Consider the following 18,838-nt stretch of genomic DNA (forward strand, 5'->3'; position numbering starts at 1 on the left):
TGAAGGGTGTCCAGGGAAGTGTCAGCCCTTCTTACTCAGGAGCCCTAGGACATGTGGCCTGGAAAGTTGGAGAGAGAATGGAGCAGAGGTGCATTAAACCAAAACCAACTTTACTCTCTTTCTAACAACAGATCTTTTTGCCAGGCCCTCTGTGTAAAGCTTTTAAATCTGTTGGCTTCATCTCTATTTCCGAACCATTTGTGATATGTGCAGATAGGTGAGGACTTTGGGCATTGAAGAGATCTGGAGAAATCAGTCCATAAATGAAAATTTGAAACTTAAGACAAGTCTTACTCAAAACCAAGTGGGTGATCACACATGCAGTGAGATCTCGGGAGTCTGAGATCTAAGTTCTAGCTATAAGGAGTTCCTTTTTTTTTTTTTTTTTTAACTGCCATTTGGGTTTTTTTTGTGTTTTTTTTTTATATTAAAGTATAATCAACTAACAATGTTGTGTTTGTTTCAGGTGCACAGCAAAGCAATTCAATTACAAATATATAGGTATTCTTTTTCAAGTTCTAGGACATACTTCAAAATAAGTTGTATATAATATGTTTTTATGGATATATCTATCAACATTAAGAAATTAATTTCCCATTTGAAATTATTACTTGAAAGTATTTTAAACCTAGGCACTCAAAGTTGGCTGTCCTCTGAAACTCCATTTTTACAGAATTCCTTTCATTTTCTTTTATAATTTTTTTTAATTTATAAAAATTTTGAAATAAATCTTATATACTTTGCATGTGTATTTAGAAATAGATACATATTTAGTTTTTCAAGTAGATGATAAGGTCATTGCTTTTATCTTCAACTTTATCATCAATGTATATATCATCTTTTTGAATTCTAAAAAGTATAACAATTCCCTTAAGCAAACAAATGAGTTTGTTCCTGGTTTTTCATGGATTGACTCCTTGCCAGGAAAGAAGAATCTTTTTTCTTCCTGTTGGGCTCTGCTATTGTCCCAGAGAAAGAATTCCCCCTCTATTTCCCCAAATCTATTTCATTAATGTTTCTATTTATTAATATTTTACAAGTAAAATAGTAGTCCCTTAAGAAACATGTAGAAAGGCAACAAAGTTTTAGTATATAAGACAAAAAGTACAAGCAAGACTCTAATTAAACATCTTCTAAAGCACCTAGTAACTCTAATACTTTTTTTTTTTAACTTCATAGCACCTTTTTTTAAATTGGAGAATAATCAAGTAACTGATATGTTTTTGTGTTCTCTCTTATTCTTCCAACAGTAATTTATATATTGCAGTAGTTAAATAAATTTATTTGATTATGGTTCAAATCAATTTCTAAATTGTATGTTGTCATCATTTATTAACTTATTCACTCAGTAAACATTTATGTACCAATGTGGTACAGTGTCTTGCCAATGAGAAGAAAAGGTCAGTGAGTCAATGTTAATGTTTCTACTTATAAATTTTCTAAATCCATGCAACATATTCAACTCTCTTGAAATAAAAAAGGTTTCATGAACAAAAAAAGAGAATATGATACTGAAAGAGTCAAAGAAAAAGAAAATGCAAAGAAGGGCAGAGAAAGAGGAAAGTAAAAGGTATTTTGGATATATTCAAAAAAATGTACAGAAAAAGAATTTGTGGATATGATAACTTTTTATAGTTAAAAAAAAGAGGAATAATATAACATAAAATTCTGGTCTCCCTCAGGTGCTGGATCTTTGGTAATTTTTATTTATTTATTTTAGTTTCACTATTCGAAACTATTACTTTGCCTGAAGTACAGTTTTTCAATGGTTTGCATAATTTAAAATGTGTTATGAGTATAATTTTCTATTTTTATTGAATTGTTTTAATTTGAAAGGGATTAAAACTATGCTTGAACATCTTAGATTATTATATCCTTTAAAACTTTAAAAGCTTTGAAGTATGCTTGGAATACATTAAAGTATGTGACTATTTATGATAGGTTTGTTAGGGCTTAATTTGTTGAAGATTTTTTTTTTAATCTACTTTACCAGAAATGTTTACGGCCAAAAAGGCAACTATATTTGATTTATGAACAGATTTTATAAAAAGGAAACGAAACTGAAAATTGATATTTAGAAGTTTCTTTGTACTCTGAATGGCAAAATAATAATAAATAATATGGAATCAAAAATAATATCTTTTCTGTTTTTCTTAGCCATGCATTTAACTCTTATTTATTTCTCAGTGTAATCAATTCTTATTATATTTTTCATCCCTGTCAGTAGAAGGGCAATATCAAAGCTACTAATCTTCTAATTTTCTAATTAGATATGCTCATACTATAAAAAGCATTATTAACATGAATGTGTATTATTCACAGATATTGGCAGACCTAGAAAACCATGCATTATTTAAGAATGATCTGGAATGTCAAAAGCTGATTCTGGAAGCAATGAAGTACCATCTGTTGCCAGAAAGAAGAACTTTAATGCAAAGTCCAAGAACTAAACCTAGAAAATCTACAGTCGGAACTCTGTATGCTGTGGGAGGAATGGATAACAATAAAGGTATTTAGTTCCAGATCTTTAATAATATTCACCTGGTATCATACCATAACAAGAATTTACTATTGTAATTTGTGTAATAACAACAAACTTCACAGAAACTTACCTTTATTCATTAAAATTTTAGACTTAGGAAAATATTATGATGCCTCATTTTTCCTTTGTTTCAATCTGTAGTTACTGTTTCTTTTTCTTTTTCATCTTTAAATCTTTTATCTCTTTGCATTATGTACAAGATTTCATATGAAATAATAAAAAAAAAGATCGAAAGCACTTACTTACAAAACACAGACCAAATGATTTGTTGGGTATCTTGAAAAATGTATTTCTGTTGTAAGTAAGTATATTAATATTCTATTCTAGTCTAAGTAAAGTAAAATGTATTTCTGTTTCTAAATGCAATGCATCAGCCCTATGCTTGCTGAGAGTAACATTTATGAAAAAGAGAGTCTCTGCTTTTGAAGAATTTAGAACCTTAGCAGCAGCAGCAACAGAAGCCAGAGGGCTTCCCAGGTAGCACGGTGGTAAAGAACCTGCCTGCCAACTCAGGAGACATAAGAGAATTGGTTTCCATTCCTGGGTTAGGAAGATCCCCTGAAGGAGGGCACGGTAGCTCACTCCAATATTCTGCCTGAAGAATCCCGGGCCAGAAGAACTTGGTGGGCTACCATTCATAGCGTTGCAAAAAATCAGACATGACTGAAGTGACACCACAGACACATGCACAGAAGCCGGAAAAAATAGACAATTATCAATGAGGGTACTGACTTGGCAGGTATCATTTTTAAGTTTAATTTTCTTTTTTTTCCACATGAAATATTTTTTCCACTTCTTAAAACAAAAGCAGGTACACTTTATAGTAAGTCTCAGATTTGATAAATGGGCAGTGATTTTGTACATGTATATAAAAATTTAAGTTCAAATTTATGATATTTGCTTTTAAAGAACACTGCATTCTACAGAAAGAATGCCCATATAAGATCAGTTCCATTTGTACCTCTGCACATATCATTTAAAAATAAAGACAAAAAGAACAGTGATTGAATCAGGCAAGCCTGTGGCTAGGATTAAACAGTAAACAATTATCATCAATATAAAAATTAACATTAATATAAAAATCATTATCCTATTAATTAGCCAAAAGACATGGCTAATTTAAATTTAAAAATTTAGTGACTTTAAATACAATTGCCATAGCATAAAGTAGTATGAGTACAGGGAGTACACTGAGTTAAGCTGTTTCCCATCATCCCCAAACCATCCCCCCAATCCTGGTTCACAAAACCAGTCCCCTGGTGCCAAAAAGGTTGGGGATCACTGGTCCAAAGGATTAGAAGAGTGTGACAAAACAAAAGGTTTAAAAAAAATTCCTGATTAAGTCAGAGATAAAACAGGAAAAAAAAAAATTGATGGAACCTTTAGGAATTCTTACCATACCCACAACCCTCTAGAATTGGAAGTTAAATATATCCCAAACTTAGATAAAAATCCTACATTTAATACCAGACCTCAGAGAACCTAGTTTTCCTGCTATAGCAGAAAATTAGAGAAGCCAATGTTTCAAGAGATTTAAACAACTAGGACATTTTCAAGGTAATCGTTGTATTTGCATCATGCTTTTTCTACTTAAAAAGTGTTTTCTACATCTTATTAACTTGTGTTAATAAGTTATCTCTAAATGACCATTAGGATTTTATCCTAAAATTGTTATTTCTTTTCTTGAAAGATAATGAGGAAAAGGAAATTAAAATGTAAAAAGAGGCAGAGAAATCAAAAGAAAAAAATGTAGCAAAAATTAGAATTTATTTTGCATGACTAATTTGAAAAATAAAGCAATACACTGATAATGACACAATATGTTAGAATACAATGATATAGAATACTTAGTGTGTTTTTTGAAATTTTTTACATACTCATATTGTGCCTTATAAGGCTATATAAACATTTTGTTGAGTTCCTCTTCAGTTCCATAATTACTGGGATTCAGGTGATATTCCATAGCATTGATAAGCTATGAGTACAACCCCTGTAGATTTTTTGTAGACATTGCAAAACTTCAGAGCATTTTTCTCTCTTTTCCCTTCCTTTCTTCTTATATTCACATGGAAGTACATGGATCCTACAATGATGCATTTTCCTGCACATCTATTTTGTTCCAGGCTCTGTATTAAGAACTTGTGTACCATGTTGAACATTATGAATTACTATTCCTATCCCATGGGCTTCTCATGTGGTGTTACTGGTAAAGAACCCACCTGCCAATGCAGGAGACACAAGAGAGGCAGTTTCCATCCTTGGGTTGGGAAGGTCCCTTGGAGGAGGAAATGGCAACCCAGTCCAGTATTCTTGCCTAGAGAATCTCATGGATAGAGGAACCTGGTGGGTTTATAGTCCATGGGGTCTCACAGAGTCAGACACAACAAGCAACTGAGCACGCACACATGCACCCCTACCTCACAGAGCTGCCAAGTTAATCTGGGAAAGTGAACAGTAAACAAAATATTTGTGAATAAAATGAGCTTGAGAAGAATGAGTTTGTGAGTACAATATCTATAATGCTCGGGTGCTAACCTAGTTGAGTGTAGGAAAGTGGAGAAGTACAGAGAAAGTGTTCATTGTTGTTCTTAGCTGAAATCTAAAGGATAATTAGACATTAGCTTAGCACATTATTAGAATGGTAGAGTAGGTGTGGTAGCAAATTCCAGACTAGAGATACATCAGATATGAGGACTTATAGCTAAAGAAGCATGACATCTTCAAAACCAGAGAGAAATCCTTTCTGGCTGAAATATGGCCAGTGGAGAAGTAAAGCCAGCATGGTAGTGTGGGGGAAAGACACAGTCCACTTCAGGGAAAGGCTTAGCAAGGTAGATTCTGATTTGAAATCTAGACATCATGAAAGCAAGTGATATTCCAGCTGGAGTAGTCTTTGCAATCAGATGACTATTTAAATCCAGGAGTATCACTTAAAATCTGTCTAATTTACCCTTTCTCAATGCTATGTTGTGTTTCTGTAGCAACTACAGTGATTAAATGTAAAGAGGCTAAATACAAGGCATTCCAACATGTTTGATTAGTGCCAAAGAGGACATCAGAGAACTCTGTAGCAAACTGTGCTGATTTTCCTCATCACATTATAGATTAAGGTCAAACCATCTAGGAACTTTGGTGGCATAGACTATAGGGATTCTATGACTTAATAGTGATGTGACACACAAGTGAACATTGGACAACAAGATATTCATATAATGGCATTTATATGAATAGCATTATGTATTGGGCTTCCCTTGTGGCTCAGATGATAAAGAATCCACCTGCAATGCAGGAAACCTGGGTTCCATCCCTGGGTTGGGAAGATCCCCTGGAAAAGGGAAAGGCTACCCACTCCAGTATTCTGGCCTGGAGAATTCTAGGAGCAAGCTCCAGAGCAAGCTCCAGAAGTTGGTGATGGACATAGGGTCTCAGTCCATGGAGTCACAAAGAGTTGGACAGGACTGAACGACTTTCACTTTCACTTCCAAATGCCTTTTGCACCAATACAAACAGCATTCAAAAATTGGGAATCACATGATTCATTTGAGAGAAAAGAATCAAGACATAAATGAAGTTAGCAGTATGTCTTAGAAAGTATGATTGATTCACTGCCGTAACTGGAATATACTGAAAAATATATCTTTAAAAATATAATTTAGAGTATGTGAAAGAGAAAGTGTTAGTCACTCATTCATGTTCCACTCTTTGCGACGCCATGGACTATAGCCTGCCAGGCTCCTCTGTCTGGAATTCTCTAGGCAAGAATACTGGAATGGGTAGCCATTCAATTCTCCAGGGGATCTTCTTGACCTGGAGATTGATCCAGCATTGTAGTCAGATTCTTTACTGTCTGAGCCACCAGGAAGCCTAATTTAGAGCATATTTCAGTTCAGTTATTCAGCCATGTTCGACTCTTTGAGACTCCCTGGACTGCAGCATGCCAGGCTTCCCTGTCCATCACCAACTTCCTGAGCTTGCTCAAACTCATGTCTACTGATTCAGTGATGCCATTCAATAATAATAATGAGACTGAATTTTTCTTTTTGTATTTTGAATTCTTCATGTTTTTATTCATCAAATGTAATAATGAAGACTGACATTAATTTCCTATTTTTTCAATTATTACATATTTTTTTTTGTTTTTTTTTTAATTTTATTTTATTTTTAAACTTAACATACATATTTTTATTTTAATTTCTTGAACTAATTGCCTACAATATATGGTATAAAATTCAATAGAAATAACTTATGAGGTGCTTTACTCATTTTGTGCATTTTATAAGGAATAATTTAAATATCTTACAAGTTTGCTGTAAACATCTAGTAGGTAGCATAGCATACCTAACAATTTCTGAGCAAATGATGAATATCATATAAGAGAACGAAAGCAGGCTATGGAGAGCCTTATATTCTTTCAGAAATAATTTATTTTCTTTTTGACAGATACTTAGGTAATATGAAAATATCATCTTCCAAACAAGCATTGAGTGATTTGAGACTAAGATGTAGTATCTGTGAGTGCTGCCCTACTCCTGATTTGCCTTCACTATTTATAGAAAGGTCATTATTCTTTGGCCAGTCCTATGTGCCATTTTATTTTCACCTCAGAAGAACCAGTTCTATCTAATTTTTAGCATCTTAGCTTCCATTTTCTGCCTGAATTTCTGTCTTTCTTTGTGTATCTTGCTGCTGCTGCTGCTGCTGCTGAGTCGCTTCAGTCATGTCCGACTCTGTGCGACCCCATAGAAGGCAGCCACCAGGCTCCCCGATCCCTGGGATTCTCCAGGCAAGAACACTGGAGTGGGTTGCCATTTCCTACTCCAGTGCATGAAAGTGAAAAGTGAAAGTGAAGTCGCTCAGTCATGTCCAACTCTTCGCGACCCCATGGACTTCAGCCTACCAGGCTCCTCTGTCCATGGGATTTTCCAGGCAAGAGTACTGGAGTGGGGTGCCATTGCCTTCTCCTTTGTGTATCTTACAAATTAGCAAATGCCCAGAACACAAGCAATGATGGTTTTTCATTCTTTTCTCTGAGTCTAAATTCTGACTACTTTGGTTACCCTGGACTACAGTTAGTGTCTCCCCAGCCCCATGAGGGCTCCGCTCATGGCTCAGTGGTAAAGAATTCAACTGCCAATTCAGGAGATGGGGGTTCAGGCCCTGGGTAGGGAAGATCTTTTGGAGAAGGAAATGGCAACTCACTCCAGTATTCTTGCCTGGGAAATGCCATGGACAGAGGAGCCTGGTAGGCTATAGTCCATGTAGTCACACAAAGTTGGACACAACTTAGCAACTGAACAACTAGAACAACAGCCCCAAAAGCTGTCAAGAAGCTGGGCCCAGCAAGTACTTCAAGGGTTCTTGATTCAATAGCATTGCCTGTGAATCAGTCCTTCAGAGGTGGCTCAGTGATAAATAATCTGTCTGTAATGAAGGAGACCACTGTTTATGCCCTGGGGAAGGGCATGGAAACTAACTCTAGTACTACTCTTATCTAGAGAATCCCATGGACAGAGGAGCCTGGCATGCAGCAGTCCATAGGGTTGCACAGAGTCAGACATGAATGAAGCAACTAAGCAACAGCAGCAGAGAGGGGGAAATGGCAAAGAATGTTAGACTCAATTCAGTTCACATCCTTTCTATTTTGAATTTGTCCTCCTAAGTGTTAACAATCTTTTTTAGTCTCTAATGTCTTTAAACAGCTAATTTTTTTTGTTTGAAGACTGTTGCCTTACAGTTACTCTTGCAGAGATAGTTCATCTGACACAAACTAAACCATCATAGTTAGCAGCAGAGGCCCTTGTGAATTTAGCTTGATGATTTCAACATGGTGCATTTCTGGAACTTCTCTTTGAATTTTTTTGAGATATATATGATAACGTTGATGTTCTCATCTTATTTGTTTTTTTAATAAATTTCATCTATTATTACTTTAAATAGTTCATAGGTTTATTTTATATTATGTAGCTAGTAACTCTAACATCTAAAAGTTTGAGAGTTGATTGTTATTTCTGGCATTTATGTTAATGTTATACCTTGAGTAAGATTAGGTAAGATTATTTTGAAGTTATAGTTCATTTCATTACTCTGTGGTGTATTCAGGGTCATAATTGGAGATGTATCAACCTAAATACAGACATAATCTGAGAAATTGCCAGAAATTGGGTTTACACTAGAATAGTACAGTTGTTGCAATTTTGGAAATGCAATCTCTAGTAGACTACAAGATAGCCCATTGAGGGTGTGGAGTGGGCTGTATTTATAGGCAAGGAGTGCAAAGAGGACAGGCTCCACCCAGAGTCCAAGAAATTAGTTTATGGTCTTGAGAATAGTAAGAGATTCTTGGAAGATGGTCACTGGTAAAATTTGGCTTTTAAATGAGGCATTTTTGAGAAATGAGTCTCCGAGTTCTTGTGTCATCTTCCTGAGAGTGTATGCATTGAGATAATCCATTTCATATTTTCTGGTTCCATTTTAGATTAAAATCCTTTCACACGTTCCTCCGGCATGTATGAGTCAGCTTCAACCAAGAACTCTGACTACCTGTGACATACAGTCTCATCAGTTCAGTTCAGTCCCTCAGTCATGTCAAACTCTTTGCAACCCCATGGACTGCAGCACGCCAGGTTTCCTTGTCCATCACCAACTCCTGGAGTTTGCTCAAACTCATGTCCATCGAGTCGGTGATGCCATCCAACCATCTCATCCTCTGTCATCCCCTTTCCTCCTGCCTTCAATCTTTCCCAGCATCAGAGTCTTTTCCAATGAGTCAGTTCTTTACATCAGATGGTCACAGTATTGGAGCTTCAGCTTCAGTCCTTTCAATGAATATTCAGGACTGATTTCCTTTAGGATTGACTGGTTTGATCTCCTTGCAGTCCAGGGAACTCTCAAGAGTCTTCTCCGACACCACAGTGCAAAAGCACCAGTTCTTCAGCGCTCAGCTTTCTTTATTCACACTCTTTATCCAGCTATCCAGCTCTCACATCCATACGTGACAAGTGGAAAAATCATAGCTTTGACTAGATGGACCTAGGCTTGATGCAAAATCTCTGGATCATTCATCCCCCCTCCTCATGTTAGGCCCAAAGCAAATGCTTTAGATCCTACATAGGTGTAGACATCTGCTCCAAGGAAATGCAGGATTTTGTACTCAGCAATGTCTGTGCCAGGTTTCACCTCAATGTTCTTCAACTATTCAACTCCAGATTTTCTTGTAGTGTTTTTCCTAGCATTTAAGTCCAGTAAAGCAAACACTGGGTTGCAATTTGCCCAGATTTACTGGTATTTTAATTAGAGGGCACAATGGCATCTCTTCTATTCTCCAACAGAGTCTTTCTTTTTCTTTTGCATCTTTTTTTTTTTTTTTTGTAAACTTTTATTTTTTTTTTATTTTGTATTGGGGTTGGGGCATAGCCAATTAACAATGTTGTGGTAGTTTCAGGTAAACAGCGAAGGGACTTCACCGTACGTATACGTGTATCCTTTCTCCCCCAAACCACCCTCCCATCTAGGCTGGCACATACTATTTAGCAGAGTTCCATGTTCTATGTTCTTTTGTACCTTGATTTTTTTCTCCATAGATTGTTTTACTTGTTTTATGCCTTGTACTTTTTGGAGAATAAGGATTTTGTTTAGAATTAAGCTATTACCAAACCTGACATTTTCCCACTTTTTACATGTTTACATATTAGATAACAAAGTTAGATAGCTTCTGAGTATTCAGAAATGTGATAATACATATTCACATGTAACTTCCACATCTCTAAAATGAAGATAATAATTCTACCTCAAAGTATTAAATTATATCAGGTAATAAATTAGAACAGTTCTCATTACAATGTAGATGATGATTCAACCATTTGAATCCGTATTCTTCCTATAGCAAATGCAATTCAAATTCATGTCTGAGCTTAAACAGAAATTGATACATATCTTTGATCTGAGGCATTGTTAGCAAAAATTCAGAACTGTAAGTATAAATTCAAGAGTATATGCATTCTAACATAATAGATTAATTTCCTTTTCAAAATTATAAGCAACTTGGAAACAGGAACCTTACATTTCTTTTTTTTAAATTTATTTATTTAATTTAGAGGCTAATTACTTTACAATATTGTATTGGTTTTGCCATACATCAGCATGAATCCGCCACAGGTGTACACATGCACTGGGATGAACCTTACATTTCTAACATCAGAAAGAACCGTTACTTAGAGCAGGCTTTCAGTAAATGTCTGCCATACTTAAATTACAACCTATTTAACTAATATTAGTAAATACCCAAAATGAAAACTCATATGTATATGCATATATATACTATTTGTCTACATAAACTTTGTATAACTATGAAATTCTCCTTTATTTATAATCTTTGGGGGATTATTAAAGGAAAACTATAAATAAAACTTGCCATTACCAGAATAATTTTCCCCAAAAGATCCTTCAATTATTGTGATAAAAGATTCAACAATTATTGTGAATCTATGTTATTTATACTCTGTAACTGTTTGACAATGAAAAAATTATTTCATCAGTGACATATATATATATATATATATATTTAAGTGTAGTTGATATTATGTTAAAATGGCATATTATGTTAGTTTCAGGTTACAGCATAGTGATTTTGTAATACATTAAACACTGTGAAATGATGACAGCAGTAACTCTAGTAACCATTTATAACCATCCAATAATATTATAGTATTACTCTCTAAGTTCCTTATGTACTATAGTATATCCCTGTGACACTTATCGCAGGAAATTTACTCCAATGAAGCCTCCTCACATATTTTGCCCAACCTTCCACCGCCTTCCCTTCCAGCAACCAGCTGTTTTCTATCTGTATGAGTCTGTTTCTGTTTTATATGTTCATTTGATTTTTCTTTAGATTAAGCATTCAAGTGAAATCAGGGAAACAGTGGAAACAGTGTCAGACTTTATTTTTTGGGGCTCCAAAATCACTGCAGATGGTGACTGCAGCCATGAAATTAAAAGATGCTTACTCCTTGGAAGAAAAGTTATGACCAACCTAGATAGCATATTGAAAAGCAGAGACATTACTTTGCCAACAAAGGTCTGTCTAGTCAAGGCTATGGTTTTTCCAGTGGTCATGTATGGATGTGAGAGTTGGACTGTGAAGAAAGCTGAGTGCCGGAGAATTGATACTTGTGAACTGTGGTATTGGAGAAGACTCTTGAGAGTCCCTTGGACTGCAAGGAGATCCAACCAGTCCATTCTGAAGGAGATCAGCCCTGGGATTTCTTTGGAAGGAATGATGCTAAAGCTGAAACTCCAGTACTTTGGCCACCTCATGCGAAGAGTTGACTCATTGGAAAAGACTCTGATGCTGGGAGGGATTGGGGGCAGGAGGAGAAGGGGACGAGAGAGGATGAGATGGCTGGATTGCATCCCTGACTCGATGGACGTGAGTCTGAGTGAACGGCAGTTGGTGATGGACAGGGAGGCCTGGAGTGCTGTGATTTATGGGGTCGCAAAGAGTCGGACACAACTAAGTGACTTAACTGACTGACTGACTGATGCCTTTCTCTGTCTGATTTATTTCACTTAGCACATTGTCCTCTAGATCCATCAATGTTTTTGAAGTGGCATAATTTCATTTACCATGACTAAGTATTATTTCCGTTGTATATGTATACCACATTTTTGTATTCATTCCTCTACCTATGGACACTTCAGTTGTTTCCATAGTTTGGCTATTATATATAATGTTACAATGACGGAGGAATGCATATATCTTATTGACTTAGTGTTTTTGTTTTCTTCAGGTAAATACCAAGAAGTGAAACTGTCAGATAATAAGGAAGTTCTACTTTTAATTTTTAAAGGAAACTTCATAGTGTTTTTCACTGTAGCTGCACCAGTTTACTGGAGAAGGAAATGGCAACCCACTCCAGTGTTCTTGCCTGGAGAATCCTAGGGATGGGGGAGCCTGGTGGGCTGCCGTCTATGGGGTCGCACAGAGTCAGACACGACTGAAGTGACTTAGCAGCAGCAGCACCAGTTTACATTCCCCAGAATATTGCACAAAGATTCTTTTTCCTCTATACCCCACTAATATGTGTTATTTGTTGTCTTTTAAATGACAGCCATTCTTACAGGTGTAAGATGATAGCACGCTGATTCTGATTTGCATTTCCCTGATGATGTTGAACATTGTCTCATGTGTCTCCTGGCCATTAATATATTTTACTTGGAAACATATTTATTTAAGTGCTCTGCATATTATTTAATAAGATATATGTTTTTGATACTGAGCTTTATGTTTTGTTCCTATAGTTTGGATTTTAACTCCTTGTTAAATATATTATTGTTTAGTCTCTAAGTTGTGTCTGACTCTTTGTGTCTCCATGAATTGTAACTGCTAGGCTCTTCTGTCCATTGGATTTCCCAGACAAGAATACTGGAGTGGGTTGCCATTACCTTCTCCAGGGGATCTTCCCAACCCAGGGATCAAACCTGCATCTCTAGAATTGCAGGCAGATTCTTTACCACTGAGCTACCTGGTAAGCCCCTTTATTGAATATATCATTGGCAAATATCACCTCTCATTCAATAGGTTACTTGTTCGCTTTCTTGATAGTTTTCTTCCCTGTGCAAAAGCTTGCAAAATATTTTCACTTTGATGTAATCCTTTTTGTTTATTTTCATTTCAGTTTCCTTTGTCTGAGGACACACACATACATACATACACATGGGCTTCCCTTGTGGCTCAGCTGGTAAAGAATCTGCCTGCAATTCAGGAGACCTGGGTTCAATCCCTGGGTTGGGAAGATCCCCTGGAGAAGGAAAAGGCTGCCGAATCCAGTATTCTGGTCTGGAGAATTCCATGGACTCTATAGTCCATGAGGTCACAAAGAGTTTGATATGACTGAGTGACTTTCACTTCACTTTACTTCACACATATGTATATATATAGACATATACATCTATATAGATAGATAGATATAGATATAATCTTGCTAACACTGATGTCTGAAAGCATACTGCCCATGTTTTCTTCTAGGATTTTACAGTTTCAGGTTTCACATATAGGTTAAGTCTGTAATCCATTTTGAATTTGTTTTTGTATATGGTGTAAGAAGGTCACCCAGTTTGATTCTTTTGCATATAGCTGTCCAGTTTCCCCATTTATTGAAGAGGTTGTCTTTTCCACAAGTTATATTCTTGCTTACTTTGCTATAGATTAACTGAGCATATATGTGTAAGCTTATTTCTGGACTTTCTACTCTGTTCCATTGATCTATGTTTCTGTTTATATGCCAGTGCCATGCTGTTTTCATGGCTATAACTTTGTAGTATAATTTGAAATCAGGGCCCATAATACTCCAGTCTTGTTCTTTTTTCTCAGGATTATTTTGATTATTTGAAATTTTAGGTTTAATTATTCTAGTTCTGTGAAAAATGCTGTTGATATTTTGGTGGAAATATCACAGAGTCCATAGATTGCTTTGGGTAGTAAGGACATTTTAACAATATTAATTATTCCAGTTCATGAGCACAGTATATCTTTACATTTTTTGTATTTTTTTTTCAATTTCATAAGTGTCCTACAGTTTCCAGAGTACAGATCTTTTACTTTTTTGGTTAAACTTTTTTCTAGGTATTTTATTCTTTTTGATTCAGTTGTAAATGGAGTTGTTTTCTTTATTTATCTCTCTGATACAAAATTATTAGTGCATAGAAACACTACATATTTCTGTACATTAATTTTATATCCTGCTACTTTAGTGAATTCATAAGTTCTAATATTTTCAGTGGAGTCTTTAGGGTTTTCTAATTATAGTATCATGTCATCTGTAAACAGTGACAGTTTTACTTCCTTTCAATTTTAATACCTTTTATTTGTTTTTTCTTGTGTGACTGGCATGGCTAGGACTTTCAATAATATGTTTAATAGAAGTGGCAAGAGTGGGCATCCTTATCTTCTTACTGTTATTAGAGGAAATACTTTCAGTTTTTCATCATTTAGTATGGTGTTTCTATGATATGTCATATATAACTTTTATCATGTTCAGTTACATTCCCTCCACACCTATTTTGTTGAGTGTTTTTATATCTTAGATGAATGTTTACTTGGTCACAAGCTTTTTCTGCATCTATTGAGATGACTCTATAATTTTGTTTTAGTATAGGTTCATCTCTGGGACTCTGTGCTTTCTGGATGTGGATATCTGTTTCCTACACCAGTTCAGGGTTGCTTTCACTGTTATTAATTCTGATAGTATTTTTTTGTCCCATTTTTTGTATCCTTCTAAGAAGCCTATAATGTTAATGTTAGTATGCCTTGTGTTGTCTCAGAAGTCCCTTAAGCTAACCTCATCTTTTGGTTTCTTTTTTTCTTTTCCTCTAGCCTGTCTTCCAGATTACTGATCCATTTTTCTGTATCATTTAATCTGCTGTTGATTTTCTCTGTGTATTTTTTATTCAGTTAATATATTCTTCAGTTCTAATTGGTTCTTTTTTATGTTTTTATCAATTTGGTGAAGTTTTCACTGTGTTCTTTCATCTTCTCCTAAGCTCTGTGAGCATTTTTATGACCATTCATTTAAACAATAACATTTTTTTCTAGAATGCTGCTTATCTCCATTCTATTTAGCTTCCCCCCTCCCTGAGGTTTTCTGTTTTTCTTTCATTTGCAACATATTCCTTTGTCTCATGTTGTCTAACTCTTGGTGTTCGTTTCTATGTATTAGGTGGATCAGCTATATCTTCTGGTCTTGAAATAGCGGCTTTGAGTAAAAGATGTCCTATTGCACCCAGTAGCACTGTACTGCCTCAGTGCCAGAGCCAAATGCTACACGATTTTCCCATATGTGGGGTGCATGTGCCCTCCTATTGTGGCTGGGCTGTGATTTCTCTAGGTACAGCTAGTATGTAGGACTGGCCCCCACTCATCTAGCTGAAAGGCCTGGCCACAAGTGTTGCATATACTCTGTTGTATGTGACTGACTCCTGGTGTGAGCACCCCTTTAAGGAAACACCGGTGCTGGTCAAGGGCATCTGCCAGGTCTGGCTCTACTGCCAGTCAAGTGTACCTGCCTGGACTGGTGGTCCAAGGAGCTACTTTGGATAGTGTCTACTGCCAATTGAAGGTGGCTATTAATAGGTAGGTAGCTACTTTGGAGGGGCACAGTCTAAATCATGTCCACAGGTGAACTTACCTCGGTGGGTTGTTGTGCTAGTAAGTTACATGGCAAGAGTCATAAATGGCACTAAGCAACTAAGTAGAGGAGGGTAATAAAAAAAAAAAAAAAAAAAAAAAAAACTACTAGCACTTACCACTCCTCCATATCCAGAGAAAGTTCCAACAAATCCCAGTCTCTCAGATACACACCTTAAATCACCTTAAAATTAATCAATGGATTTCTTCATTATGAAGCAGGTACTTTTTTTCTGCATTGGGCTTCAGAGCAAATGAGTTTTTCATGTTCCTTTAAGAGAAATTTTTGGTTTCCAGTAGCCATCTGGCTATCTTGGACATAAGCTTGCTTATTTTCAAAGTCAGACATTGTGGCAGCTTGTCTTCCCAGTGCAAGTTCCCAGGCCTCAGAAGATTCATGTAAGGTTTAAAACCTTTGCTCTCCAGGGATGACTAGTTAAGCTGTGATGTCCATTTCACCCCTGGTTTCCAGTGTCTGGAGTCCCGGCAAGACTGTATGTGTACCCCTCCACCCATCTCAACGTGGCTTCTTTTTATCCTTAGTCATGAAAAAGAAAAAAAAAAAAAGTTTCTGCTAGTTTTCTGGCCATTCTGAGTTAGTTGCTGTATATGTAGTTGTAATTTTAGTGTTTTTGTGGGAGGAGGGGAACCTAGGATCTTTTCATTGTGCCATTTTGCCCCCTCCAACAGCATTACTTTAAATACCAGCTTCCAAGCACCACCATATAAAAAATTTCATTTACATTGTATAGCAAATTTTATTTGAGAACATTTTGGTTTTGACAGAGGTTAATAACGTTCGTCTAATTTTTTTATCTGACCTAAAACCTATTCATGATGAGATGTACACATAGTGACTTTTTCAAATATCAGCATAAAATTCTGACATATATTTAATTGTTAATATGTGATTTTTAGTTATAATTTTATAGAAGTTTGGAACTACTTCTCTAGTGTACAGGATGAACAAATAATCCCAGGATGGGTAAATAAACTTTTGATTTTAAGAAACATAAAAGAAAGGATCAGTAATTGAAAAAATTAGAAAATGGTCTATTATATGTATTTCTCTTTCATGTTTTGTAAATTACTTTTATGTATGCACAATTATAAATATTTTAAAAATTTCTCCTAATTTAAATTATCTATTTGATCAATTTCTCATGAGCTTTATTTCTTTATAGCATATCTTTGAAAAATAACAGGCATTATATTAAAATTAAGAATATATTTTCAATTTTTTATTTTAGGATAGTCATGAAAAACTATTAAATTAGTACTTTTAAGTGCTCATAAAATGTATATACTTAAATCTCCAGAAAATATATATATTTGAATACAGATTATTAAACTCACTTTCAGGACATTTTTAAAAAAATAAAAGTCTTATTACATGTTCTAAAACAGTCTTTTTTTAGTTCCGTTTTCGTGTGTATATTATTTCCTCAAAGAACAAATTAGCCATATGAAAAAAGCAACTTTCAGGCATAAAATGTATAAACCCCATTTTTACAAGATTATTTCTAAGCTAAAATACATAGTATAACTATTAAAAGTTCTATAGCTCAACACAAGGTTGAGCTATAGTAAGTTATATATTTCTTACTATAAAAATACTATTAATATCTCAAATATATCCTATTAGCAATATTTCAATCTAATTTGGCTTCAAACTTTAGTCATTAGAGTTCGATGCATGATACTGGATGCTTGGGGCTGGTGCACTGGGATGACCCAGAGAGATGGTATGGGGAGGGAAGAGGAAGGGGGGTTCAGGATGGGGAACACGTGCATACCTGTAGTGCATTCATGTTGATGTATGGCAAAACCAATATAATATTGTAAAGTAATTAACCTCCAATTAAAATAAATAAATTTATATTAAAAAATAAATGGATGAGCCGCATGTAAAAATAAATAAATAAATAAATAAAGATCTTGTTCTTCAAAAAAAAAAAAAAGAATCACTCTGCCCTCTATAGTTAATCAGCTATCGGGGATTGTCTGATTTACATCAGCATTTCTAGTACTTTGGTTGAAACTTTATTATCTTATGTCTCTGTTTATATAACACATGTAAATGCATGTGTTTATCAAATGGATCATTTTTTTCTGACAAAACGTTAATAAACCAGATAATTATCTCCTTACCTCAAGTTTCTCTCCAATCCTACTCATTCAGCTCATTATTTTCAAATTAATTTGTCATAGCTTTTTAACATGATCTTTAAAATACAAAGATATAAATAAAGTTATAAAATAAAAACCTTCATTAGGCCCCTATCTCCCAGATAGAGCTTAATATTCTTCACAAGTGTAATATCTTTATTATCTGTCATTCCAAATTTAACCAGAAAAATTTTCCTATTTTGTGTCCATCACAAATATCTTGAATGATTCACAAGTATCTTGAATGATACTTTTAATTGTTATCAAATTTCATCATTCACTCCCTCAGATTTGATGCACTATATTGGTTGCACTGCCACCCACACACATACATTGTCGAATGCTTTAGTATCTTTTCCCATTTTACACTTCTCTTTGCTTGTCTAAACCGACTGTAATATTCTCCCACCCATGGTTTCTCAGTTAACCTTATTTGATCCCTGTTCTACAGTATCTTAGCATTGTGTGCTTGCCATTTTTATTACATCAGTCATTATATTGAATACATCTTTTTTTCATTAACTTTAATTTGCAGAAAATAATACAAATTTTTAAACATAGAAAAAAGTTAAAAGAATCATACAGTTAAATTCCACATACTCACCTAGATTATACAGTTAAAATTATGCTTAATTTGCTTTGTCACATATTTATTTAGCTATTATTCTTCTACTCATGGCTCATATTTTTTTTTAATTTTATTTTATTTTTAAACTTTACATAACTGTATTAGTTTTGCCAAATATCAAAATATTTTTAATGCATTTTAAACTTGTAGACATAAAATATGCTTAATTCTGGACACATTTATGAATATTATTAAAAAAGTTTCAACATTTTTAGAGCTTTTGGGTAATAGTAGCTTACAGTGAAATGCAGAAATCTTAAGTGTACTTTTAAATGAAGTTTGACAAATATATTACCTAGGTAATTCAAAGTCTTAA

The 18,838-nt window shown here is 34.8% G+C and overlaps 1 protein-coding gene across 1 annotated transcript in view; it reads left to right on the plus strand.

The window, feature by feature from the left end:
• The window catches only part of KLHL1 (kelch like family member 1), a 273,341-nt gene that overhangs the window by 128,474 nt on the left and 126,029 nt on the right, over positions 1-18,838 (plus strand). Inside the window, exon 4 of the mRNA XM_044926884.2 lies at positions 2,323-2,509. Within this exon, the coding sequence (XP_044782819.1) occupies positions 2,323-2,509 (187 nt within the window). The remainder of the gene's footprint in view (positions 1-2,322; positions 2,510-18,838) is intronic.

Source organism: Bubalus bubalis, chromosome 13 (genome assembly GCF_019923935.1).
Source record: "Bubalus bubalis isolate 160015118507 breed Murrah chromosome 13, NDDB_SH_1, whole genome shotgun sequence".
Taxonomy (NCBI): domain Eukaryota; kingdom Metazoa; phylum Chordata; class Mammalia; order Artiodactyla; family Bovidae; genus Bubalus; species Bubalus bubalis.